The sequence below is a fragment of the Ambystoma mexicanum genome, chromosome 9, assembly GCF_040938575.1.
Source record: "Ambystoma mexicanum isolate Mex_15411 chromosome 9, UKY_AmexF1_1, whole genome shotgun sequence".
NCBI lineage: Eukaryota > Metazoa > Chordata > Amphibia > Caudata > Ambystomatidae > Ambystoma > Ambystoma mexicanum.
In genome coordinates, this window is record NC_090931.1 from 961,631,126 (window position 1) to 961,657,961 (window position 26,836).

The 26,836-nt window shown below is 47.8% G+C and overlaps 1 protein-coding gene across 5 annotated transcripts in view; it reads left to right on the top strand.

The window, feature by feature from the left end:
* Positions 1-26,836, top strand: part of UBR3 (ubiquitin protein ligase E3 component n-recognin 3) — a 2,710,065-nt gene that overhangs the window by 81,998 nt on the left and 2,601,231 nt on the right. For all 5 annotated transcript variants that reach the window (XM_069616177.1, XM_069616176.1, XM_069616178.1 and 2 more), the window contains exon 2: positions 24,414-24,553. In XM_069616177.1, the coding sequence (XP_069472278.1) occupies positions 24,414-24,553 (140 nt within the window). The remainder of the gene's footprint in view (positions 1-24,413; positions 24,554-26,836) is intronic.

A 26,836-nucleotide genomic window follows, 5' to 3' on the forward strand; every position in this document is an offset into this window, starting at 1 on the left:
AGCATTTTCTTGATCCCAGTGAAAAGTCACTGTTCTTGTTGGACCGCAACAGAAAAGTCGAAGTATCGTGGTGAAGTATCTGGTCTCTGTCACGGTAGCTCAAGATTTTTGCAATGATGGGTCGGGGGAAATCCCCGGGTTTGGGTCTTGGGGTGAGTGTTCGGTGAGCTCGCTTCACAGCAAAGAATGGCGATCGTTGTGGGTCTTCCAGGAGCTCCTTGAGTAAACTCTCCACGACCTGCTCCGTACCCCCAGAGAGTGCTTAGTCAGGAACTCCCACTGTGCTTATATTGTTCCTTCTTGACTGGGATTCTAGGTCATCGCATACATTTTTGACCAGCTTCATGTCTTTCGTTAGGGTGGCCACCGCAGTTTGAAGGGAGTGGACATTATCATCTCTGTCGCGCTAATTCTGTCCTCAGCCTCATTTATGCATAGGACCTCTTTTTGCCAGCTGAAAGGGCATAGATGAGATGCTTGCCATGATGTCTAGTTTTTCGTGAACTTCAGCAACTCCCTGTGTCGTGGCTTCCATCATCTGCTTAAAATCAGGGGCTGCAGTCTCTGGCTCCTGTTCACGCAAGGGCTGGGGCGGCGGCCCGGCTTCCATTTCCCCGCGGGGGGCTGCCTTGGCATATTTATCCATGGTTCCAGTTTTATTTCCCCACCACCTGCCCCTCTAGTCATGGTTGGCCAATGTGAGGGTCTTGTAGAGGATGGCTGCGGGTGGGCACAGGGCCACTTCAAGCAGCGCAGCAAACCTGCGGCTTAGGCCGTTCGCCCCAGGGTAGGTCACCATGCACTCTTAGGCCCGCTGATGTTAATCCTCACTTGGTAGTTCAGCTGCCTCCTCCTCCTCCCCACACTCCGGACACCCAAGAGCTGATAGCTGGTGACTCTCCAGACGCAGGGATCCACGCCGCCGAGCACCCACTCCACCAGTGGACAGGGGCGAGAGGATATTTGTAGTATTGTGGTGCCTCACTGTCCAGCGTTTGAGGGAGACCTCCACGTGGACAGAAATATATTGCAACTCGAGCAGGCAGGCTCCTATGTTGGTAGAGAATGGTGATGAACACCTTAACCCTCTGTGCCTCCCTACTCAGGGCAGCAAAGAACTACACTTCTCCAAAGACGGCCTCTGGCCGGGCAGGGCAATCCCCATTGCACGTCCAATGTACGATGGGCGGGGGCCGGTTCCATTATGGCCTCAGCAGCCGCTGACACTCCGCTGCAGCCGGGGCCCTCAGCAGCCAGTTCCTCACTGGCGCCCACCTGCAGCAATTACCTAATGGAGGCTGAGGTATGACGCATTGCTCACAGTGAGGCACTCCCTCTCGAAGGGGGCACAGGCCAGCAGCGTCCACAACACACTCGCTCCATTTGCGGGCTTCACGATGCAGGATCCGCTCGTCGGATCACCTCGGGAGGCTTTGGGGTGGGGGGAGTCAGCGCCCGAGAACAGCGCGGCCCCCTCCTCCTTCCGCCGGAGCTCCACTGGAGGCTCGCCACCAGGCAGGCCCCGTTGTGCGTTGGCCACTGCAGGTCTCACTATTGTAGATGACCCTGCCGTCACCCGGCTGCACAGGGGGTTCCAGAGTGCAAGTATCTGGCCCCAAGGGCTCTTGGTTCTGCCACAGCCAGACGGATAGTCGTGCCACCTCGCGGAGCTCGAAAACTAGGCAGCTATCTTCGTCGGCTGCTCCACAGCGGTTTCAGAGTTCTTATGGATCGTGTCTCAATGGTATATTTGAACCCTTGTACTTTGGACCCCATCAGCCTATTCTGTGGGGCTCCTCGAGGCTCTTTTATCTCTCCTTCTGTTGAATATTTATATTCAATCCATGAGTACTTTCCATAAGTTTAACCTGCAGTACCATTCGTATGCCGATGATACTCAAAGAATAGTCAAAGTTTCTGGCCCTACCGACCAGTCCCCCTCCAATGTGCATGTTTAGTTGACTAGTAATGGATTGCAATTGAATCCTGGCAAGACTGATATTCTCCTGTTAGGACCTAGACACATGCTCAAAGTCCCGCAACAGGTCTCTTCAGCCTGTCAGCTTTTTGGTTTCCCTACTTCATATGCAGCTAAGGTTAGAAATGTAGGGATCATCTGGGAATCTGATCGTTTTTGGTCAGCACAGATCAGCAGTCTCCATATCTGCTTTTTTACTGACTTAAACCCGATCTTCCCTCTTTGGTTGGTACACGTATGACCTTGTTCCTCGACTATGGTAATGCACTCTATGTTGGCTTTCCTAAAGATCTTGTGTATAAAGTAAAAGAAATTCTGAATGTGGCAGTGTCTCATATTTATTGTTCCCAAGTCATCTGCTATACATACGTATCGTTGGACACTTCATTGCCTTCCTATTCACCAAAGGATATGCTCTAAAATACTTTGCTTGATCTTTAAATGTGTACATGACCTGGCTCCCCCATGTCTTGCCTCCTTTCTCAATTGGCGTCATCTAGCTAGAAATCTCAGGTCAGCTAAGGGTAACTTTTTGGTTATCCCATGGTCACGTTACATCTCCAGAAGCAACATGTGTTTTTCTGTAGCTTGACCAAAATTATGGAACCACTTGCCCATCGATATATGCACAGCAGGGTCATTGGAAATCTTTTGAAAAAAAGTCAAAACGTACTTCTGTTCCCCTTTTCCTTCATCACTTGGAAAGTTATTTTATCATACAGCATTTATACCTGGAAGCAGGTTTTTCCCGAACAGGATTCCCTCAGGATGTGCACTCTATAAATGTTATAAAGTCCAACTCCACACCTATGGAGTGCCAATTTTAGTACGGAAATTTCTCATTTCGTGCATTAAGGAGGTGGAAGTGTGTTTTGCTATTAGGGAAGATGTGTTCATGTACCTTAAAGTCAATGTACTCTTCTCTTTAGGACACAACACGCTTCAAGAGATCCAAAATTGCTGTTCAAATATAGTGTAGACTTAATAATTTGGGTGGAGGGGCATTTTATTTTAATGATGTTATGAAACCGGGCTTGGGTAGATCTGTGAATATGGGCCTCAGGGATGTCAGGCAAACACACCTCGAGTTCTTTACACTGGCCTTGGGACTCAGGGATGTTAGGAGGTGAGGAACTTCTCATTCCACTCAAGGCTCCACTCTTCACACTTGAGACTTGACTACTTGTTCATGCCCTGCACAGTGGTCTCCAGAGTTAGAGAGATGAGGGATCTAACCTGGTGCATACCTGATTGTTTTGGGATCAGTTTCTGCTGGATTTGAACAGTTATAATCCAGGGAAGGGGAGGTTGAGGAATGGAAGGGCTTGTTTAATTACTTTACTGTCAAACCATTATATGAAAAAAATGTCAAGTGAAATGTACATTGGAACATTTAGTCCACTATCCTAGAGAGAAGGCATAATGATTGAGAAGGTGGCAAACATAAACAGGTCAAGTTGGATAAGCATTGAATGTTGGGTCACACAAAGTCCAGTGTTCTAGAATAAGGAGATTTGAGTATGCTAAGAACTGAGACTTCAATTCTTGGTCAACTCTGATCGACACCAAGAATATATGCTGGGCCAACCCATTTATTGTAAGGACAGATAAAGAGATTGTTCCACGTACATGCGCTGATGTTAACAAAACAAATACAATTGAAATAATCAGCATAGATGAGTTAAATTGGCAATGTTTAATCCATGGTCATTGATGACCAAAAAAGCTATCTATGCCTGATTAACAGAAAAATTCGCGCGTTTCGACCACATCAGTCTTTTTCAAGGCAAATTATATAGTCAAATAATCACTGCCAATAATTGTACGATTGTGAGAAAGATTCTTGGTGCTACCAAGGCAGTTGAAACTGATTGTAGCGCGGTTTCCCAACATGAGTTGCCAATATCAATAGTATTTTCTGGTCTGTCCAGCACCCGAAACTGTCATCGTCCGGCGTGCGAGTTGGAAAGTTACATTTCCAAAAAAGACTGATATGTTGGAAACACGTGTTGGCACAGTTTTTAGATTTTTTTGGTCATCAATGACCATGGATTAAACATTGCCAACTTAACTCATCTATGCTGATTATTTCTGTTGTATTATTTGCTCTGTTAACATCAGCGCACGTACATGGAAAAATCTCTTTATCTGTTCTTTCATACTAGGCAGGGGTAGCGTAGAGTTCCTTGATATCTAATTTTCCTTACTTACCTTTCTAGCCAAAGCACCCTACACCTGGATTCCCCAAATTCACATATCTCACTTATTGTAAGGTTCTGTCATTGAAGAAATGCAAAGGTTTGGATGAAGAGACTAGGTTAGGCTTTACTCTATAACAAACTTCAGGCCTTCCTTCCAAGTCGCAAGTCATTGAAAGGTTTCAAGTTGAACTATGTGCGAATACAACATATATTATTAATATTAGTCCTTGAATGAGCATGAATTGAGGTTTGTTGTGAAGTGAAATATCAAGTCCAACATTGCTAGATGGAAGTGTAACATCCATGTTTATAGAGTTTTTCTAGCAGCGAGCGATTTGTTTCACATACCATGCATTATTACGAAGGCAATGGCAGGTCAAAAGTACCCCCAATTCCCCACTGAAGGGTTGCTCTTATGTGCAACAAGGATCAATGCTCGCAATTATCCAACCTTTTTCCTGTCTCATTTTTATCAGTGTTTTATTTTGTTTGAGCCAACGTTGTGGGTCAGGTGGGGTGCATTTCTCCTGTTGACTTCACTCAGGGCATCGGAGAGGGGCCATCAGTGGTGAACTCACCAGCCACCTCTAGATTGTATCCTCTTAATGGATGTGGCCTTAGCAGTGTTTCTCTTGGGGCCTGGGTCTATCTGCAAAGGGCCCACCTCAACAAAAAGAACTGTTTCCATCTTCAGAGCACCCAGTCCTAAAATGTCCAGTGGTTTCTTTTTGTTTTTTTGTCCCAAGGCTGACCAGTGCTCACTCCTTAAATGTCCATCCGCTTGAGATCAGGTATTTTTATTTTATTTAGTGGGATGCAGTTTACATTTTAAACTTACCACACAATCGTAGTATACAATTAAAACAATATTTTGATGCACCAAAATCTTACATGCGCTTTTAAAAGTAATACATACCAGATTAAATGTAAAATGCGCTGTGTGTGTATATATATATATATATATATATATATATATATATATATAATCTAAAATTGTGCTAAATTATGCAGAGGTTTAATATTTATATTTACATTTTTTTATTTATTTTAATGTCATTTTTAAGAGCAAACAGAATTACTATGCAAGATCAATACATGTATTCATATATTGTTGCAGGATGTGCCTGCAGCCAAAAATACCATTGTGTCAACTTGCCCAACTCCCCTCTCAACCCCCCAGGTACGTACATGCCCTAAACCTTTCCATTTTTTTACAGCCCACTGTCTAGTCCTTTTGTCTATGCATTGTTGTTCCTTTTGAACAGTAACATAGCTGAGTAACCAGTAAGTCAAGGGGAGGGTACAGTAAACCATCCAACAGTATTGCCAATTCCGTTTCATTGGACATGTTTTACGTTGGCATATGTTAATTCTATTCTTATCAACACCGCCAGCTGCACCCTGGCCCATTTCAGTAAGTCTCCCTTCCAATCAGCGATCTTGGGTCCCAGCAAGTTAAACCATGCCATTGATATATGCCTTTTTGCCGGGATCAGGGCTATGTCCACCATCCCATTCAGTCGCTTTTTGGACTCACCATTGATGCGTTTACTGGACCAATTCCCCAAGGGTATCCAGTTGGCCTGTGTGGCTCCCAATTCTCATATCTTTATCAGCACTGCCTCATAGACAGTTTTGTGATTACATTCCTATATCATGTGGGGAAACCCTGCGTCTCCTTCCCTGCATCTCGGACAATCTGTAGGTCTGTTAGAGTTCATTTTATGGAGTCTCACTGGGGCATGTACATCCTCTGTAATATATTGTATTGCACTAATTTTAGTGAAGCATTGCAGGACACTGCCTTGGTATAGGAGCACTTTTCCTCCCATTGTTTGTCTTCAAAAGGCTTCCCTACGTTCCGTTCCCAGCCCTCTTTTATTTTAAGCTCCGGGGACACAGTTTTTCCTAATAAGATGGTATATATGGTGGATATGGGCCAGAGCCCATCACTGATCTCTTACTCTCCTGACAATAGTGTGTCGTTCTCTGGTTCTATGGGTAACCCAGCCCCTTTTCTATGTGCGCTTCCTGTAAGACTAGTGTAGAATAGGAATTGACCACTGCATAGACCTTGTCGCCTATTAAAAAGCTGCAAAGGTCTATAAAACAGCAATCTACTCTGCCAAGAAGGAATCCTTTGACACCAGGATTACAGAGGCTAAGTCTAACAGCCGTGAACTGTTCAAAATCTTAGAACAGGCTCATGCACCCAGACCTGCTCAAGCTACTTTCAGTAAAGATGGGGCATGGTGTACAGAGATTCAATCTGCCCTATCCAACAAACTGATTAAAATTAGAGAAGGTATCTAGGTGAAGAAACTCAGTCTTTTGACTCAGGTTCCAGAAAAGAGCCCCCTGATCCCTATTAGTAAACCAGAGGAACAAGCTGCGTTTAGCTTTCAACCTATCTCAGAGCAAGACCTGTCTAAGATAATTTCTAATTTAAAATCCACAAGTTGTAAAGGGGATCCCTGCTCCTCGATCATAATTAAAGAGTGTTCTCTGGTCCTCATTCCAGCTCTAACCAAGTTTCTCAATGCCTCCCTCTTAGCAAATAAAGTTCCTGACAATATAAATAAAGCATGGATCACTCCGTTGCTAAAAAAACCCAACCTCTGCCCTCTCACCACCTCTAACTATAGGCCTATCACTAACACCCCGTTCTTGTTAAAAATCTTGGATAGGGTAGCCTATAATCAGATCGCTAGTTATCTGGAACAAAACCAAATCTATCATAAATTTCAATCGGGGTTCCGTCTGAATCACGGCACCGAAACAGCTTTGTTGGCACTCAAATCACATCTTCTACAGAGAATGGATGGTGGCCATATTTCCCTTCTCATGATTTTAGATTTGTCGGCTGCTTTTGACCTGGTGGACCATAACATTCTGTCCACCAGGCTAAGACAGAATGCCAATTTCTCTGAAGAAGCAGTTAATTGGGTCATCTCTTTTTTGAATAATAGACTAAATAGAGTGGCCAGCGACACTGCAGAAGCAGAACCGACCATACTTACGTACGGGGTCCCCCAAGGTGCTTGCGTGTCGCCTTGCTTCTATAATATATTTATGATTCCCTTTTTCCAGATGCTCGAACGAGGGGATCGTATTTGCAAACTCTGCAGATGACACCCAATGTGTCATCCCCATATCTGGTTCCCAGGTAGAAGATGAGGCAAGAATTAAAGAAATATACAAGAAAATCCAGGATTGGATGGTACTGAACGGCTTAGCTTTAAATAGCTCAAAAACCGAGCTTCTAATTATTGGCTCAGAGGCCAAATTAGACAAACTAGGGCCTAGCTATAAATCTCTCATTATAGATGATTGCCACATTGAGGTTATGAGCAAGGTGAAATCCTTAGGCATTTACCTGGACAAAAACCTTAGCATGAACGCTCAAGTGAACAACTTGGTCTCCTCTGCTTCATACTTTCTTAAATTGTTTCGCTGTTTGAGACCTTTCATATCAGAATCCAACGCAGAAACATTGGCAAGGGCCATAATTTGCTCTAAGATTGACTATTGTTGCAGCCTACTTATAGGGTTGCCGGTATCTGACATCCACCGGTTGCAAGTTATTCAGAATGGAACAGTCAGGGTTGTGAAAGGCTTATCAAGAAGAGACCATGTGTCGGAGGCCCGACGCAGCCTCCACTGGTTACCGGTTAAGGCCAGGATTATGTTTAGATTGCTTCTCATCACCCAGAAATGCATACATGGAGTTATGCCACTTTATTTAAAAGAACTAGTCGTAGTAAAAAATAACATCCGCTCCCTTCGTTCCGATGAAACAAACACTTTGGCTATGCCACGTGTGAAAACTAAAAAATCCAGAGATTCAGCCTTCATCTCAGCAGCTCCCCTTAATTGGAACTCATTGTCTGTTACATTGAGGAATACTATCCCCGTAGAAATCTTTAAAAAGGGGCTGAAAACTGCGCTCTTCTCGTAGGTCGGATTCTCATCTGAGTATTCTTTCTGCATATGAACCTTCTGCTTCTAACTGGGTTTTTCTTTCCTGTCCGTTTTGTGTATTGTGAGTGTTTCGTTTTGAAGCGCCCTTAAGCCTTAGGGTACCTGGTGCGCTATATAAATGTTAAACATAAACATAAACACTGTCCAAAAGCAGTGGTAACTGGCTGTTTACAATCAGACCACCCCTCCACACCAAAGTCCTTTACTTGCCCACCTCTCCATCGCCTTCCCATCCATAGTGTTCTGTGCTCCAGTGTTTGTACTTAACAGTATATGTGGTGAGTTTGGTGCATGTCACCTGTGGCCTTTCGTGCGCCTTCCCAGCCTTGTTTGCCCAGTTCCATCATGTGCCCCAGCCACCATCTTCCTTTGTGAGCCGTAACTCTTCCTTGAGTTTGTTGGGGTTAACCATGTTTGCTAAAACTGTATCTCGCGAGTTTCGTCGTCTGACAATCATTGGGCCACGAATTGCAGCTGGCCCGCAATATAATCTAACTCTAACTTTGGCACTTGCAGGCCTCCATTTTGGTATGGTCTCTGTAGCGCTGATGGGGCCACTATTCCACGACCCCTTGACCATAGCAGCCTGCTAATGAGTAGCCAGTTTTCTAAAGGTGTGTTTCGGTATGATATATGGCACATTGGAGAGGTAGTACAATAGTTCAGGCAAGACTACCATTTTCGTCAGTGCAACTTTTCCCATCATGGATTGGGGCAGTGTGTTCCAGAACACTAGATCTTTAATCTCCTCTATGGCTTTCTGAGTATTGTCTTTGAATGCATCTATAATGTTTAGTCCTATTTTTATTCCCAGATATGTCAATGTTTCCATCTCCCATTTAATTGGATGTTCCAGCAATGCCAACGACTGGTCTCTGGCAAGGGCTGCTAGTGGGAATACAGAGGATTTGTTTTTGTTTATACGAATTCCCGACTTCCTGCTAAGGTTTTCAATGATTTGCAGCGGGAGCATAGCATTCACCTCGGGGTTAGTGACATAGAGAGGTATATTTTCTGCATGCAAGGAGATCACATAGGTTTCTCGGTCAATTTGTTATCCCCTCATCACCTGTGTCTCTATGGAGAGTGCTTTCCAGCACCATAGCAAACAAGATTGGGGATAAAGGGCATCCCTGCGTCGTCCCTTTTTCCATTGCCCAATTTCTTTTATATCAATTTCCCTGTTTTGACTAATGGCTGTTGGCAGTATACAGTAGTTTGATCCATTTTGCCATCATAGGCCCTACATTAAATTTGTACCGAACCGCCCATATTAATTCCCATCTCCAGAGTCAAATGCTTTCTCAGCATCCAGTGAAACTACAGCGTCTCGTAATGCTAGCTCCTCTGATCGTGCCATTATGTATTGTACGCGCCTCAGATTATGTGAGGTGTTGTGGCCAGACAAAGATCCTGCCTGCCCCAATGCCACCTGTTGTAGATGATTCACTAGTAACGCAATCAGGATTTTAAGATCTATGTTTAATGCAGACGGTGGACGGTAGGCGCCCATAATCTGTTTGGTCTCTACCTGGTTTTTGATATGGTGACAATCCATACCTTCCATCGATCGGGGCAGAATCCTTATGTCAAATGTGTGTTCGGAAAACCCTTAATAGTTTCCCACTGAGCACTTCACTGTACATTTTAAAGAATTCCCCGGGACACCGTCTGGTCCTAGTACCCGCCAGTGGCATACCTTGGATAATCTCCATTATTTCCTGCTGCGTTATGAGTTCATCCATTTCAGTGGATAGTTCCTGGCTCAGTGTAGGAGTGCCTGTCAATACCAGCGTGTCTGCTATCTACCTTTTCAATGCACAACCCTGATTCTCTGTATAACCCCTTGTAAAATCCCACAAACAAGTCACTGGTGTCTGTTTGGCAGAACACTTCCTGGTCTTCGATATATCGGATTGTCAGGATTGTGATTTTCTGTCGTTCCACATTGACCAACCATGCCAGAAGCCGACCTGCCTTGTCCCCTTTCCTATGCAGATTGCTCACATATGTTTCATAGTCATGGTTCCGTAGTGCTTCCCAGTGATTTATACTCTGTGACAATCCTTTAGATGGTGCCACTTCTCCCCAGAGGGGAGCCCCTTTCCATGAGGCTAGTGAGGTGAGACCGCTAGCCAATAGTCCCCCTGTGGGAGGTAACATGTGGGAGGATCTCTTGGGGAGGGACTCCCCTCCTGGGGACAAGGATCTTAGTCTGGGACACATCCCCTTTATCTTCCAACCCCACAGGGTAATAACATTTAACACTTCATTACATATGATTAAGTCAGAGACTAGGTGTCACTGTAATGTGTCAGACACTCCCACTATGATGAGAATTAGACAAAGAAGAACCCAAGAATGCCACAGTCAAGCATGAAGATTCTTCCACCAGCTGTTTTTAATCAAACTGACATTACGCTGGGGCAGTCTGAGCTTTCTTGAGCTAAACAGTAAAGCAGGACAAGGAGAGGGCCATCCGGGCAAAAAAAGTCTTGGAGTTTAAAACGGGGTGCCTGAAGGCTGTGTCAATGCAGCGGTGTGAAGTGATGAGAACGAACCGAGGGACGCAAGGAAGGTGTCTCTTCAGTCGGCTGGGAGCCGACAACCCTGAAGTTGCGTCAGTGAGGTGGGGGCATGGCTTGTGGTGGGTGGACCGTGTGGTTTAAGAACTACGCCGAGACACCCAATACTAAAATACTGCAGAGCTGCATAGGCGATTGCATGATGAGTACAAGGAACTGTGGTGGTTGCACGCCCTGTAATGGGTGGACCATCTGTTCCAAAACCTGTATCCGTTGTGCCAACAGTAACAGGCCGCTAAGTCAAGTGGGCCGAAGAAGAAAGCATGAACTTGTGACTCCATGTGAAGCTGTGAACAGTTCCCAGAGAGAAGGTAATGGGATCAGCAATAAGTCCGGGAGGGGGCTGGGAAAACTGAGAAGGTGAAACAAGGAGTGCCATAAGACTGGTATTGAAGAGTCAAGGAGGACTCTGGTAGCCTCTTCCTTGTACCGGTGGGGGAAAGTTAAAGGACATGTTTGTCAGATATGCATATCCCTCTCACCACTACATTGAAGGCGTCCTTTTTGATCCCGGCATTACCCAGTGATCCGTCATTCAATTTGAAGTAGTCGAAAATATGCACCCCCCCCCCGACCCCGTCCCTATAGGCGGGGTCAGTCAGCCCTTCTGCTCGCATTCTCCACTTATGGATGCCCTTCCAGCCTTTCAGTAAGCAAAGATCCATTTTCAAGGGAGAGTGATCCGACAATCTTCTTCCCAGATACCTTGACCCCTAACACCTATATGCATATTCCTCTCCAATGAATAAGTTATCTATTCTCATGTAAACCCTGTGGGGGGTTTGAATACAATGAGTAGCCAGCTGTGGAGTTAGAATCGCTGCCCCATACCCACTCCACATGTCTATAATTGTCATGATGCCTAACCCCGGGGACCCAGACCAAGTCCAGTAACCCCGGAAGCAGGCATTAAGTTACCCCAAGCAAGCCCAACAACCCCTGCTAGGGGCTATTTGGGTGCAGTCCTGGCGCCTATGGCGCCAGGCTCATATGGAGAGTCAGTCGTGGCGCCATAGGCGCCAGGCTCATAGATTAAAACTTACCTGATGCAGACAATGCTGCAAGAGCTCCAAGCCAAAAGAGGCTTGGAAGGGACTATTTTACCTAGGGAATATTTTTTTACTCAGGTGGGGCTGGGGAGGAATACTTACCTGGGACTACTTTGGTGGTTATTTAAACCACGCCCGAAGAGCAGCACACGCTTCGCGTTATTCTGCATCCAGCAGCGTAACGCTCACCGTGCCTGCAAGTCTGCATCCAGTCTTCTGCCACGCCCGCCTCGAGTTTGGAGCTCCTAGAAAAAGGGAGAAAGAAGGAGAAAAGGTTAGAACAAGAGCAAATCCTTTTGATCCTTACCTGAATTTCCGATCCACCGCGCCTTCGAGCTGGAAGAAAGAAGTTATTTTATGCGCATCGCCTCGCCTGCTGCAGCGCCGCACTGAACTCGCCGGCCTTCGCAGCATCTTCACATTCCACTGCATCCTCCTGCATGTTACCGCCGCACTCCGGCACCTAAGGAGAAGAAGAACAGGCAGGTGAGCCAAGGGAATACACAAAGGAATACCCCCATAGACTTACCTGATTTTACCACCGGGGGTACTATTCCTCTTCACGGGTCGGCACAGCTTCCACTGCATCCTAGCCGAAACCAGGCCCCTAAGGGGAAACAAAAGGACAGCAAGGTGAAACAAAGGGACTAACAAGGGGAACCCTCCTCACCACAAAAGACTTGCTTGATTTTACCGCCGGAGGCATTATTCCCCCAGACTTCATACTTTCTCTCAGCGCCTGAATAAGGGAGAAAGCAACAGGTTACATATGGACATTATTTTATCGAACTATGTTGGATAATACAAATCCTTACCAGAATATTACCAGTTGCCACGAGGAACTCTTCAGTTGGGTCAAGCTGCAACCTGCAAGGAATCGGACAAGAGTGAAAGTCAGGCTTTTTAACTCTTACGAACTACATACTTGCGGCGTCTTGCCGGGAATATCAGAGTCAATATTGTTCTGGAACTCACCAATTCCTTCGAGCCAGTGAAGCAACTGGTTATCTAAGCGCCCCTGCGCTCAATGCAGGATGGAGAGCTCATCTTTTCAAACCATCAGGTGAGACTATCCGGGGATCCAAGGTGATCAGTGGGAAGAACAGCGGGGTGGGGGGGGGGATTTACGCTCAACCCCACGGGTGGTTAATTCCCTTTCTCCATTTGCAGAAGAATACTCCTATGGGCCAAGCAAACGAAGCTAGGTGGGCCAGTCCAGTCCGCCATCTCGGCCCTACGCGTCACATTGGTGGAGACCTCAGCTGTCCAGTCCAGATCGACGCCTCTGTGGGAGCCAGGTGAGCGTAACAATAATTGGCACATCTATTCAATAGCTTTTGGGTCTACTTGCGCTTTCGCGACCCTCAGAGGTACCCCGTCTGCGATCCATATCAGGATCTCTCTAGCATAGGTGAAGTATGAAGAACCATAACCTGTGCCCCCTTCCATCTCTTGATCAGTTTCAGTTTTTCCGTGGGCAGGTGTGTCTCTTACGCAATGCATCCCCTGATTTTATTTATTTATTTATTCACCCCCTCCCCCCATTTACGCTTTCACTCTGCATCTTTCCGCAAAGTAATTGAGCCCCCGTACGTTACATGACATTCACTTAACCAGCCCTGCCATTGCAGTATATCGGCCAAGCCTTGTCAACCCACCTGAACTGAACTGTGGTTAATCTATAACAGGCAGCCAACGCCAATGAGTGACATCAATATTTACAAACCTAGATGGAGCGCCAGAATTCAAGCACCATTGAAAGTTTTCTCCTCCCCTGGGTGCTTCCCACAGGTTAAGTAACGGTATACCTCAAAGTCCAAACTTTTGATCCAAACAATATACATAAAACCTGTTCTCAATAGCAAACGGCTATGCAAGAGTTCAGAGCTATATTGCTCGTGTGCATTACTAAAACCCTGGTGGGGGTCCTTCAACACAGTGACATCTCCCAGGTGGCAAGCATGGACATACTGTCCAGGGCACCTGTACCCTCGATTGGAACGCCTATTGGGCGTTGGCAGGTCCAATGATGCGCTGCTTGCTCCCTTTCACCACCGATTTATGCTTCCACATCTTGTCTACCTTGCCATCATAGGTCAGTTGGGGTCTGCATGTCCACAAGTCATGAAACTGCCTCTTCCAAATTTCCAGTGTGGTACCCCACTGCTGAAATCTGCCTCCATCACACACCCATATTCACAGGGTTGCCTGGGATTCGGATTTAGTCTTCGGGTCAGATGCTTAATGCTCCTGGCTCTAGTGTTCCATCCACCCAAGGAGGACAAAGTGCTAATCTCGTGCAAAATGTCCTGTTATTTTCCCAGCCGGACCTCCTCTGTGGTCCCCTTTCAGAGATCTCCTCAGTCTCCCCGTCCATTTTTTCCCAAAGACCCTGTTGCTCTATCCACAATGTAGCGTCCTCTGGGGAGTTGAAAAATAACGACTTGCCATCATGATTAAGTTTGAGTGTGCCTGGAAATAAGAGCTTGTGTGCCCCTCTCAGGATGGATTTCAGCTCTCGTAGAATCTCCGCTATGTTTGCACTTTCCAGGTGTAGTCTGGGTACACGGGCACTTGTTGATTTACCTCCTTGGATGTGGCCCTCTTCCAGTGTATGCTGGAGGATCAGCTATTGATCCTTGTAGTTCATTATTTGGGCAATCATGGTGGGTGGTGGGGTGCCCGGAGATGGTCTCCTGGCCAAAGCCCTATGTTCCCTCTCCACAACAAAGACCTACGACAGCTTCCTGGGCCTCATTGATTGTAATACAATGTTCTCCACAAAGTTTGTGGGACCGTACCACCTCCTCACCTTCCTGCAGACCTATAACAGTATATTATTCCTTCTGGCTCTGCATTAAGTGTCCTCAACTCTCTCTTCCAGGAATTCAGTCCCTGAGCTCTTTTAATTGGGACTGTAATGCCGCTGTCGAGATGTTAATCTCTGCTATATTCCGTCCGTGCTCCCCCACAGTTTGAGAGGTTACAGAAGTCTTGGTGCAGTAGCAAGACATCTATTCTTACCTCCTCCACCTTGCTTTCTAAGGAGGCACGAAGGGCAGCTATGGCCTCCAGTATGGTTTTCTCCGACCCGCTATGTTGTATGGGGGGGAGAAGCCTGCTGTGGTGAGGGAGGTTTCTTAGTGGGGCGTGGCCCTGCATGCGTGAATCGTTCCATTGTAGTCTGTTTGTTGTCTCTCCATCTTCCCAGAGTTCCCTGTTGCATCAGGGCCAGCGGTTAGACCTCTCCGCCTACACCTTATCTCTCTGTAGCTGACCCTGATGGGCAGGCTCTGCTCCAGGTGCGTTATTTCACAAACTGCCAGAATCCTTATGTTGCACTCCTAGGGCTGCCCCTTCAATTACTCCCGGGCCCCCCTCTCCTCCTTGGTGCGCAGTGCCTTACGGGGGGGATGGCGCGTGGCACTTATCTACACCCTCTCGTAGGTTTTGCGGATGGTCTAGGGGGCTTATGATATCTCTGGTATGTCAGCTGTCCACATACCAGTATCAATGAGCCGTTCTCTTGGGCCTCCCACCTACCGCACTATGCCATTGCAGGCCACTGACCGATAGGAGATCTCCGGTCTCTCCCGCCTGCTGGTTGGTCTCTGTGCTGTGCTAGCCCCACCTGGCTCAGCTCGGCTCCTGCACTGTGTTGAGCGGGTGATCACTCTGTTGTGCAGTGCCCCAGTCCATTTGCCTGATGTTCAGAGGCTCTGGCAGGCGCCCCTCTCATTTTAGGCAGCGCGTTGTGGCCATCTTGCCTCCTCCAAGCGAGGCACCTCCAGAATCTTGCCTCCTCCAAGCGAGGCACCTCCAGCATCCCACAACTGTGAAGAAAACGAGGAGTGCACTGAGCAGATCGCCGTTGCAGATCACGACCGTCACCAGGTTTTTCTATGAGTTAGGTTGCAATTTGGTCTGGCCAATACGGGCAAGGCCCATGGATCTACACTTCGGGTCTGTCGGCTTAGTGGGAGCAGAGCGCGGCTAGATCCATCTGCTGTGGCTTCCAAGCCACACCCCTGGATAGAATCTGCAGAGGTCTAATATAACCGTACAGTAGTATAAAATATTATAGATGGTGTTAAAGAAAGCATCTTGATCTTGTTACTGTGCTATGATAACCTATCTAACTCCTGTCAGTCTAAATGCATATCCAATTTAAAAATGATTGTTTTTTTTTAAAAAACTTTATTTTTGGTATTTAACACAACGTACAAAAAACACACCCACATTAGGGTGGACTTTAACTTTGTTCCGCCTCTTTGAGCCCTTCCAACCAAACTCCCCCCCCCCCCCCCCCCACCCGCCTCCTTCGCCCTTTACACCCAATGTCATCTAGGGGAATCTTCCTCTCGCTCCCGATCCATGGCTAGAAGAAAATATAGTCAGAACTGAGATTGCCTCAACGGTGTGCCGCCGGTCTCCGATGTGCCAACTGAAGAGGCCTCCGCTTCGTTCATCAAGAATATTGTCAGAGGGCCCCATATGTCGGTTGGGCGTGCGTGTTGTGGAAGGAGCTTTATAAAGTCCGATTCTACATCTTGATAGTAGAGTAAGTCTTTACGCCAGGCTGCGTAGGATGGAGGGGGACCCCGGCCCCATGCCATGGCGACTCTCCTACGGGCAAGTGTCAGCAGAATACCAGTCAACTTCTTTGATGGGGCGGATAGCAGCCTCGTCATACCCAGCAACGCTGCTGTTTGTCTCGGATGTATTGCATCTCATACAATTGCCGTTGTCGTGTCCAACACTCGGTTCCAAAAGGGAGCTACTTCAGGGAGATACTAATCCGCACCTCTTGCACTCCGCATGCGTGTCAGGGTGATGTTTGTTGATTTTTTCGGGTGTGTAATAGGTTTGGTGGAGGAAATTAAAGTGGATGAGTTTGAGACGTGAATTGAGTGCGATCTTCTGAGTCTGATTCAGGATGTAGCTCCAATCCTCCTCTGAAATGACTGTGTTTAGTGCCTTTTTCCCATCTGGACTTTGCCCCTGTATTGGCGGGGGTTGCACTCGGGATTAGTGCTTTGTAAATTTGCGACACCAGTCTGCCCCCACCTCGTGCCTGAATGACATCATGCAGCAATTGCCAGGTTGGCGGTTGACACGGAAAGTCCAGCAGCAGGGTCTGCAGAGTGTAGCGAGTCCGAAAATAGAGGAATATGTCCAGTGCAGTGTTGCCTTCTTTCATTTTCGCTTGGTCTAGGGTTAGGAATCCCTCCTCAGTAAAAAAAATCCCCTAGGGATTGTATGTGCAGCATGTCGACCCACTGGTGAAAGACCGTTTCTGAAGTTAGGGGGATTCCAGGAATGAACTTGGCTGGTAAGAGTGGAGAGTACCTAGTTTGCACCTCGAGCTTATGGGCTAGGGTCTTCCAGGCCTTGTACGTCACGAGTACCACATTCATCGTGAGGGAAGGTACGGGAATCCGGCCAAAGACCGCTGCAGTCAGGAAGTTGGGGGTCGCCAGGGCGCGTTCCACTTGTACATGAGGGCGGACTGCTTGCGTCTCATACCAGTGGCTGAGGTATTGTGCCTGAGCTGCCCAGAAGTATTTCTCCAAGTCCGGAAGGGCTAGCCCCCCGTTGGACACGGGAAGTGTCAGTATTGAGTGTGCCACCCTGGCTGGTTTGCCCGCCCAAAGCAACTCAAGGACCAAGCTTTTCAGTCTTTTCAGGAAGGCCTGCGGTAGTAACAAAGGAATGTTGTTGAACAGATACAGAAGCTTAGGCAGGACCACCATTTTAACCGGGGAGGCCCTCCCCCAGAGCGTTAGTGGAAGTGACTTCCAGCGTGAGACCTTGTCTTGAAGGGACCTGACCACTTCCTCGTAGTTATCACGAAATACCTTGTGCCGATCCAGAGACATCTGCACCCCCAGGTACCGAACCCTGGCGGACTTCCATGTGAGGTTGAATTCGTCTGCAAACTGCTTTGTGGCACGCGTCAGTGGAAAGACGACTGATTTCGCATGATTGATTTTTAGACCAGAGGCCGCCCCAAACCTGATGACTTCCCTCATGACTGGGTTCAGGTTAACCTCAGGGTCTCGTATGAAAAGCACCACGTCGTCGGCGTATAGGGAAACTATGAGCCTGTGTGGGCCAATGATGAGACCCCTCTGTTGTCGGAGCTCACAAAGGTTAGAGGCTAGAGGTTCCATCACCAGGGCGAATATTAAAGCTGAGAGTGGGCAGCCTTGTCTTGTTCCCCGCTGCAGGTCTATTGGAGCTGATTTAGCGGTGCCCACAATGATGTTAGCTTGTGGCTTTGTGTACAGGAGTGAGACAAGCTTGATGAAACGGGCACCCAGTCCCATCCTGGTGAGAACCATGAACATAAACGGCCACTCCACTGAATCGAACGCTTTTTCGGCGTCTAGCAGGACCGCAATTGCCTGATCTGTGGGGTCTAGTGCCTCGATGATTCCGAACATTCTCCGGATACCAAAGGTTGTATTGCGTCCTGGTATAAATCCGGCTTGGTTGCTAGTGCAAGGGCAGGCATCAGGGGCATCAACCTATTGGCTAGAACCTTGGCAAGTATTTTATTGTCGAGGTTAAGCAGGGAGATAGGGCGGTACGAAGCGCAATCTTCCGGTGGTTTTCCCGGTTTATGCAAAAGGATGACATTGGCTTCACAAGAGGAGTGAGGGAAAGTCCCCACTTCCAGCACTGCTTCGTACACAGCCGCAAGGAGAGGAACCAGGGTATCTGCAAAGGCTTTATAGAATTCTCCCGTTAGGTCGTCCGGGCCCGGCGCCTTAGAAGAGGGTAGGGTCTTTATGGCCGCTCTAATCTCGTCTTGTGAGATCAGCTCGTTCAGTGGTTCGCGTAGGTGTTGCTCAACCCAGTAAAGCTCTGTGTCTTCTAGATATTCTATTGGGGCATTTGAGTCTTTTGGAAGTTTAGCACTGTAGAGATCCTGGTAGAATCGGCTGAATTCCTCTGCGATCTTTTCGTCAGTGTGGAGCACCTCGCCTTGCTTGGTTCGGATCCTTTCGATTTGGGATTGTTTTTTGTCAGCTCTGATTAGATTCGCCAGAAGGGCACCTGGTTTTTGGCCCTCGCCGTATTGACAGACTTGGTTGGGGCGGCTTAAAAATTGGGCCTCTCAATCTGCCGCAGCTTTGAATTTTTGCAGTTCTATTTTCAGGGGTGCGGCAGACTCCGGGCCTGCCATGTTCGTGTTCTGGGTTTCAAGATGCTTTAATTTGTCCTCGCTGGTTTTGAGCTCGCTCCTCACGAGTTTGAGGATACCATTTTCTTTGGCGTGGCATACTCCTCTAATAAAACATTTTAAAGACTCCCAGATGGTGCCTGCAGAGGGGACCGAGCCCAGGTTGGCCTCAAACACATCCAACTCCTCCTTCAATTCAGAGGCGAAGACTTCATCATGTAGCGAGCCCCCTTTAAAGCGCCAGCGTTGTAATGGCGGAGTGGGGTTGGATGGCATAAGCTTAAGGAAAAGTGGCGAGTGGTCTGAGAGCGTTCTCGGGTGGAGACAGCACCGGCCACATGTCCGGGGCCCGTTTTTGGAGGTGAAGAAATAGTCGATCCGGGAGCTTGTGTTGTGGACTGCAGAATGGAAGGTGCAATCTCGCTGCTCCCCATTGGAGACTCTCCATATGTCTTGGAGATCAAACGCTTTGCAAATTTCTTTTATTTGGAGACAGGCCTTAGAGGGCGGTTGTTGTGAGGCCTTTGATCTGTCCCTTGTGGGGTCCAAAGCCGTGTTCATGTCCCCACCCCAGATGACTGTTGCACGGTCGTGAGTGGAGAGCTGAGTTAGCACCCAACCAAAGTTGTCGGGGCCGTCCACATTCGGCGCGTATGAATTGATGAGATATTTTCTGGCCTGCAATGATGCCACACACCAGAATCGCCCTTCCCTTGTTGTCTTTTGCAGTATGAAGTAACCTGAAACTGAGCCTCCTGTGTATGAGGATCGCGACTCCTCTCGAGTATGTGGAGAAGGATGAGAAGTATCTGTGACATCCCCAGCTCTTGGCCCACTGATGATCCTTCCCTGGGGTCGAGATGAGTCTCTTGGATCAGAGCCACGTCTACCTCGTGGCGCCTGAGGTAATGCAGAATTTTTCTAGTTTTAGCGGGGCTATTGCCGCCTCTTATATTCCACGTTAAGACATTGAATGAGGTAATTTAGTTTTTATATGGGGCCCTTTTGCCATTTCAGTGGACTGCGAAGGACTGGTTATGCTCAGACTAGTGCCAGGGTCGATGTTCAAGGGTCGGGAGCCCGGCTGAGGTGACGGTGCAGATGATGGGCCAAGAGCGGGTGAGAAGCAGGGTGGTCGGGATCTGGAGGTGCTGAACATTCCCAATGAACTCTGAGGGCTCGAACCGCAGGCTAACCCCAACAGGCCCGAGACGTTACTCTCTGTAGGGTGGGCAACCCCCAACTGGCCCGCCGAGAGGTCCCTCATGAACCAATAAACAACCAAAAATAACCCCTGGAGCCACCATGCCGGGGGGTGAAAATTCACCTCGGCGGAGCAAGCTCCACTTGGAATGAAACAACTTAACAGTGGCTGTGCTAGGGGCGCTCGGGGCTTCCCAAGTGACCCCAAAGGTCGATGCGCTAGGGGCACCCGGGGATTCCCTGGTGATTCAGCCCCGGCTTACGTATAGTGTATGTGATCCGGTGTATTCAACAACTTGACTATGCCTGCTATGAACCATGTGGTTCCACTGTTTTATGGAGGGTTCCTGAGGTTTCTGTCTCTTTGAGGTCTTGGCCGAGCCTGGTTCTGTACTGGACAACCCAGTTGATCCAGAAAGGTATTGGCTTCTTCGGGGGAATGAAAGCAGTGAACTTTCCCCTCTTGGAGTATTCTGAGCCTTGCGGGGAATAGCATTGAATAGGTTACTTGACTGTTTCTAAGTCTCTGTTTAACATTGGCGAATGTTTTCCGCTGAGCCTGGACCGCCGGGGAGAAGTCAGGATAAAAGTGGATTGTGTCCCCCTCATGCAGTAGTTCGCCTTTTTCTCTGGCCAGTCAAAGGATGGAATCGCGGTCCCTGTAGTTAAGAAGTCTTGCTACGATTGGCCTGGGTGGCAAGCCTGGGGACGGTCTGGACGAAGGTACCCTGTGTGCTCTCTCAATTATGAAGGTTTGGGATAGAGCGTCACAACCAAATAGGGCTATGCAAAGGGACTCCACGAAGTCCTCCATTTTCCCTTGCACTTGGTGCTCTCTCACACCCACTATCCGTAGGTTGTTCCTTCTCGATCGGCCCTCCAAATCCTCGCATTTATCAATAATAGATTTCATTTGCCTTTCAAGTTGCGAGACTTTGTTTGTCAGGGTTGAGGAGTTATCGAGATTAGACACCCTTTGTTCCATTTCGTTCATACGTTCAGTGTGTGAGTCCATACGATGTTGCATCAAGTCTACTTTGGAAGCTAGACCATCCATTTTGCTATTCAGGCTACCGATGCCGCTCTTCAAGTCCAGAAGAATTTCTTTGATTTCGGACGGATTAACTGATTCCTCTTCTTGGATTGGACATGCTGAAGAGGGCGCCTGGTCTTCCTGAATGAGGGGTGCTTTTGGGGTTGAGCTGCCGTCAAAGTTAAGTTTTCTCTGGGATTTATCGTATTTTCCCATCTTGACTGAGGGTGTGGAGGGGGCTGGTGGGGCGCGGACTGCCCTGCCCAGGGTGCTCCGGAGGCTCTTCACTAAAAAGGGTTTCTCGTAATGTCCTGAGAGTACTGGTCCCGAGAACCTCGAGAAACAAAGTTCTTGCTCTAGCCAAGTTCTGTTCCCTCCTGATCGGGAAGAAAGGTAGGGGAGGGCCCCCGTATCAATTGTGATGCTGCGTGCGGTCTCGGGGGGGTTGGAGGGGGGAGGGTTCCGTGCCTGTATCTGCGGGTATTTTAAAGTGTTATTTAGGTTAATTCACTTGGAAGAGGAGGGTGGGGGGCCCCTGATATCGCAGGGTGTCCCTTCGGTACTCTGTTCCGATTTGGAGTTCAACTCGCCATGCTGCCGTTGTCAACTGGAGCCTGGGGCCAGGAGAAGGTGGGCTGGCGAAGTGCGGCCCCCCGCGGCAGTCGGGCGGGCCTGCCCTCCGAGGCGCACCGGCGGAGGGGGGGAGGCCCGAGTCCGTGTCTCCACAGAACAGGGATGACCACGATCTCCCTCCCGCTCCTTACCTCCACACGTGGCCGCCCACTCGTACTCCGGGCTGTCCAGATCGTGTCTGCGCCGTCTCGCTGGATTCTGGTGCGTACTGTCCAATCTTCGGATGGGGGGGTGGCGGGGATGGGGCGACGGTGACCGGTAGTTTCGCGCCCAGCCTTCCGGGCTCTGGCGACGATGCCCCCACGGCGACCGGGTCCCGGCGGGAACACCGGATCCTCCGCAGCTCTGTCGGGGGGGGCGTCTCTGTTACGCCTCACTTGCTGAGCATGCCAGGTCTCCGTGCAGGAAGTCTCCGGGCCTCCGCAGGGGGGCGTCGGCAGCCGCGTTCTAGCCCGCAGGACGCAGCCCGGCCTCTAGAGCCCGCCGGCCGTGTAATGTCTTGGAGCGGCCGATTTTCTTCCAAATTTCGCATGCAGGCAGCTGGGGTTCGTCGTTTTACCGGGGACGTGCATGGAATACGTGGAAACACCGAAAACAGCAAGGATTATGCAGGATTGATGCGGGGCTGATCGGGAGCCTACGCCAAGGCGGCCATCTTGGTTGGCCCTCTAGCGCCCGCTAAAAAATTATTGTTGTCTTAATGAGGAGTAATGACATTCCCAACATCATGTTGTAATATGTTTTCAGTAATACCCTAGGTACTTATGGTACAAAGTTTCTCCTCTATCCTAAACCAGAGGTTCATTATTGTTAAAGTTAACAAGATACTTTGTGGGAAGACGGTAGTGTGGAAGTCCGGAGGCTGATGTTGCCTATGCGGGTCTCTGTCTCCTGTAATTTCTGGGTACAGATGGAACTGGAGGCTGTTTTGCTCTCATCTGCTGTGGCTCTTGATTCAAAATAGCTTTGCTGACTCTATAACCAGCAGAAACAGTCTTGCAGGCATTTGCTGTGTGAGGCATTGTGTGAGACAATTGTGGACTGCAAGAAACCGACTGGCATTAGGTGGGGCAGTAATTGGAGCCTTCTCAACTGCCACCGTCCAACCCCGGGGTAGGACTGGCTCAGGATTTCTCCCTGATAGGCCTTATAACTGCTGCTGAGAGGAGTTCGTCCCCTCTTGACAAGGCCTTACCTTACTTTTGATAAGGCTATTGAGCTGTGAGAATATTTTCGAATGTTTTGTTTTCAGTCCTTTTGATTCGAACCTTTAACCTATAACCAAGTTATGAGATTGTGGCCAAGGCCCTGCTAGTCAAGTGAAAGGGTGGAAAAGGAGGTATACTATGAACTAAGCTTGGAGGAGGGGTGGGGGGGGTTTGTGTTTAGGTGGATATACATTGGTGAGTAGCTACAGTTCTAAATCTTTTGTCGTGAAAGGTAGCTTCATACTTATGGCAGAAGTGTTGTGCAATAGTGTTTGTGTTATGTGTGTTCAGAGGTGTGTGGGAGTGAGGCGCCTCTTTGCCTAAGTTACAAAGGAGCGGGGTGCGAGGAGGGGTGGGAAATGGGTTAGCTGCAGAAACAACAATGTATACCGCCTGGATTCACTCCATGTGCAAAGAGCATAGCTTAGTCTCATATACGATCTTAGTGCTGTAAACGAATAGTCCAATAGATAAATAGATGGACACTCACCATCTGAGTGGATCTTGGAGAGATACTTTACCATCCCCCGGTCTTTCAAGTGTGAAACTTCACACCTTACATGTCTAAATGCATTCCTGAATGCAATACTACATTTTGTTTTTCAGTTGCTCATCCACATTTCTTTGGCTTTAACATTGGCTTTAACATAATTTGTTACATTTGTCACTGGGAGCATCTGCTTTATAACTGAATTAGTCAACCATCTTGTTATTTTGCTTAGAGATTGCAAGTACTACTCTCACATGTCCTGTCTGCAAGTGGAAGCACCCCAGTGTCCTGCTGGCTCTATGTAGTGGATGTAGGAATGTTCTAAATTGACAGCAACTTGCACGATGGACTGAAAGACTTCATGATCTGCTTGTCCAAAACTACAAATTGTTAGCACTGAGTGTTGGCAATAGCACTTGCACAACATTCACTGTCGGTCTGTGGTGTAGGTAGAAGACTAAAAGTGCTGTTGTAGTCACAGTGATTCTTTGCTCCTCTCCTCTACTTCCCTCGCCCCATACACACCACCCAGGACACCCTTCAACCAGAAAAAAGAACAATGTGCTTTCAAACAATGCAAAATTATTACATTTGCACAGAAATCCTTTGTGTTCCCATGTAGCATTGCAAATAAACAGTATCACATGGTCGTGAGGATATTAGGGAAACAAGTGAGTTAAATATGTTAATGTCTCCTTAATTCAGTTGTAAATTGTGCTATCTAAAATGCTGGAGTCTCCAAGCTTTGTCTATAATACTTGGAAAATAGGCATGCTCATTGAAGTTATTTACAACTCGATAAAATGCATTTCCATAATGGCTCCAATCTGTTTTATGCTTACCGTATATTTCTTTACTTTTAGGTTTTGTAAAAGACACCGTGTGAAATCAAGTTCAAGTGTTCCTTGTGTTCCCAAAGACTTATTGATGATGTCAGAATTTATTCTTCCACGATTTATATTTTGTCTGATTCAGCACTTAAGAGAAGGCTATAATGAACCAGGTATGTTTTTGTGCTGGACAGGAATATGCAAATCCTATCCATTTTTTAATTTTTTAAAACAAATTCTTTATTCATTTTAAAGCAAACCGTGAATTTACAGGTTGCATGATCGTTATGTCATGGCACAAATCACATTTGCAGCTATTTGTCGGTTAACGCATCAACATCTTCAACTGCGCCTATGTTTTACATTTGTATGTCTAATTCCAACAAAGAGCTCTATATAAACACACGGGCAGATAAAAAAAAAAAAAAACAGGAAAGAAACAAAACAGATTAAATAAAAACCTCCAGAAACTAACTTGTCTACACTTTATTCTGTCTGAATACACTTACCTTCCAGGATATCAGGTTAGGTGGGAGGGGGAAGAGGCTTAGGGTGAACTTGCACAGTCACTTCAGGGCTGACAGTCCTAGTTCTCAATGAGGTGGGTGTCTAAGGTGAAAAGTACTTTAAGTTGAAGAGGGGTTTTCTTCAGGGGGGCTTCTCATGAAAAAAACAAGAGCAACGGACGAGAACTTCTTCACAGTGCAATAGTGTCATGCTTTGTATGTGTGTTTCTGTAAGAGTTTTCTCTCAATATGGTCGCCTCTGCTCTAGCCCAGTCCTGTAAATCTGTCGGCCATAGTGCAACCGTCGGTGGGTTTGTGGATTTCCATACCAAGGCTATTACAAATCTATCCATAAACCTGAAAAGATTTCATCAAAATGTTTCTTATATTGTTTATCCAATTACCAGCAACACATTGTGCCTACAGTTTGGAGGAAAACCCCATCCCATACCCACTTCCACCAGCTTGATGTGTGATGTGAGGCCACAGATGGTGAGATTTAATGCTTGCAAGTTCCTAGCACAAGTGTTTGATATTGCTGTTTAATTTCACATCTTTTTCCTCCTACCTGGAAGGTAGTTTGATGAATCCAGTGATGTCATCACTTCCTCTGAGGGGAAACTCTTCCCATGTGACCAGGGAAGGGCAGCCATTACCCGACCCTGGGGGTGACTGTCTGGGGAGGACCACATGGGGGAGGAGACCCTTGTGGGAGGGAGGGAGACTCACTGGTAGACACATGGTATCCCCCTTTCCTCTCAGGGTATGACGTTCCGTAAGTTCACCAACCTTTATGGCATGTTGTAGTACAGTCCAACCCCTCTGTACTGAGAACAGGGTTCCTTTTGACAACTTCTGCCAAAACACAGACGAGGAAGAGCCCGAGTGTAATGCAGAGCGCAACGCCTTGGAAATGGAGACACGCTCTTGTGGTTGGAAGCATCCTATAGGTGCCAGGATATTTAAAATCCCGGCACTGCAAGCAAGATGGAGATCCATGGTACCAGATGTGGGTCGGGAGCGAGAAGCAGACCAGCTACAGCAGGGAGCCGGAGGGCTTCTATTGCATCGTCATGAGAGGTCTAGAGGGGATGAATTTGCAGCACACAGACCTCAGAGAATGCCAAAGCCACCAGAGAACACCAATGATCTCAGAAAGGGGAAGTGGGACACCGGGGCGCTCAAAGGGCGAACGAGCGGGGGGTACGACGTCCTTTCATCGTCTGCCTTTTTATTCCCAGGCTTTTCAAAGTGCACATTCCATCGAATGTGCTCATCAAATTTTTTAGGGGGTGGGGGTTGGGGAAAGGGCAGATAAGGGTTTGGGCGGGTGGGCAATGGCAAAAAATAAGTGTGGGAGGGGGTTTTGGGGCAGGGGTACCCCCAAAAAAAATAAACATGCGCACATTCGATGGAATATGCACGTTCTAAAAGCCTGGGGATGAAAAGGCAGGCGATGAAATTACATGGAACCGAGCTGGGACGCTGAGTACATTTAAAAAGGAGACAAATGAAAGGGGGTCAAAGATCCAGTATATGAAAGAACTGAATAGTAACCTATCGAAGAGGTCCAAGCAGGAGAATAAACCAGACAGCCGGTTGCAAGTCTGGGACCGGCACGCAAAGTACAAAGTGAATAAGCGCTGGCAGGAGAGTGTACAAGGCAATGCGACTGCGAGTTAGGAGACCCACACCCACAGGTAAAGAACATTTGGAAAGCCCTGGCAGGGGAGGATACCGGGCAGTGTGGTTGCGAGTCTGGGACCCACACCCAATTACAAATGAGGAGTACCAGAAGAGGAAAGGCAGCCTCTTGAAAGTATATGAAACCCAGGGGAAGGAACCAAACCCCCTTCGCCTGAACATGTGATTAAACTGTGGACAGCCTAGCGAGTCAAGGGGAGGAAAATAACCCTCAAGTGTGTGTGTAGTGTAAGGGAAGGGAGCCAT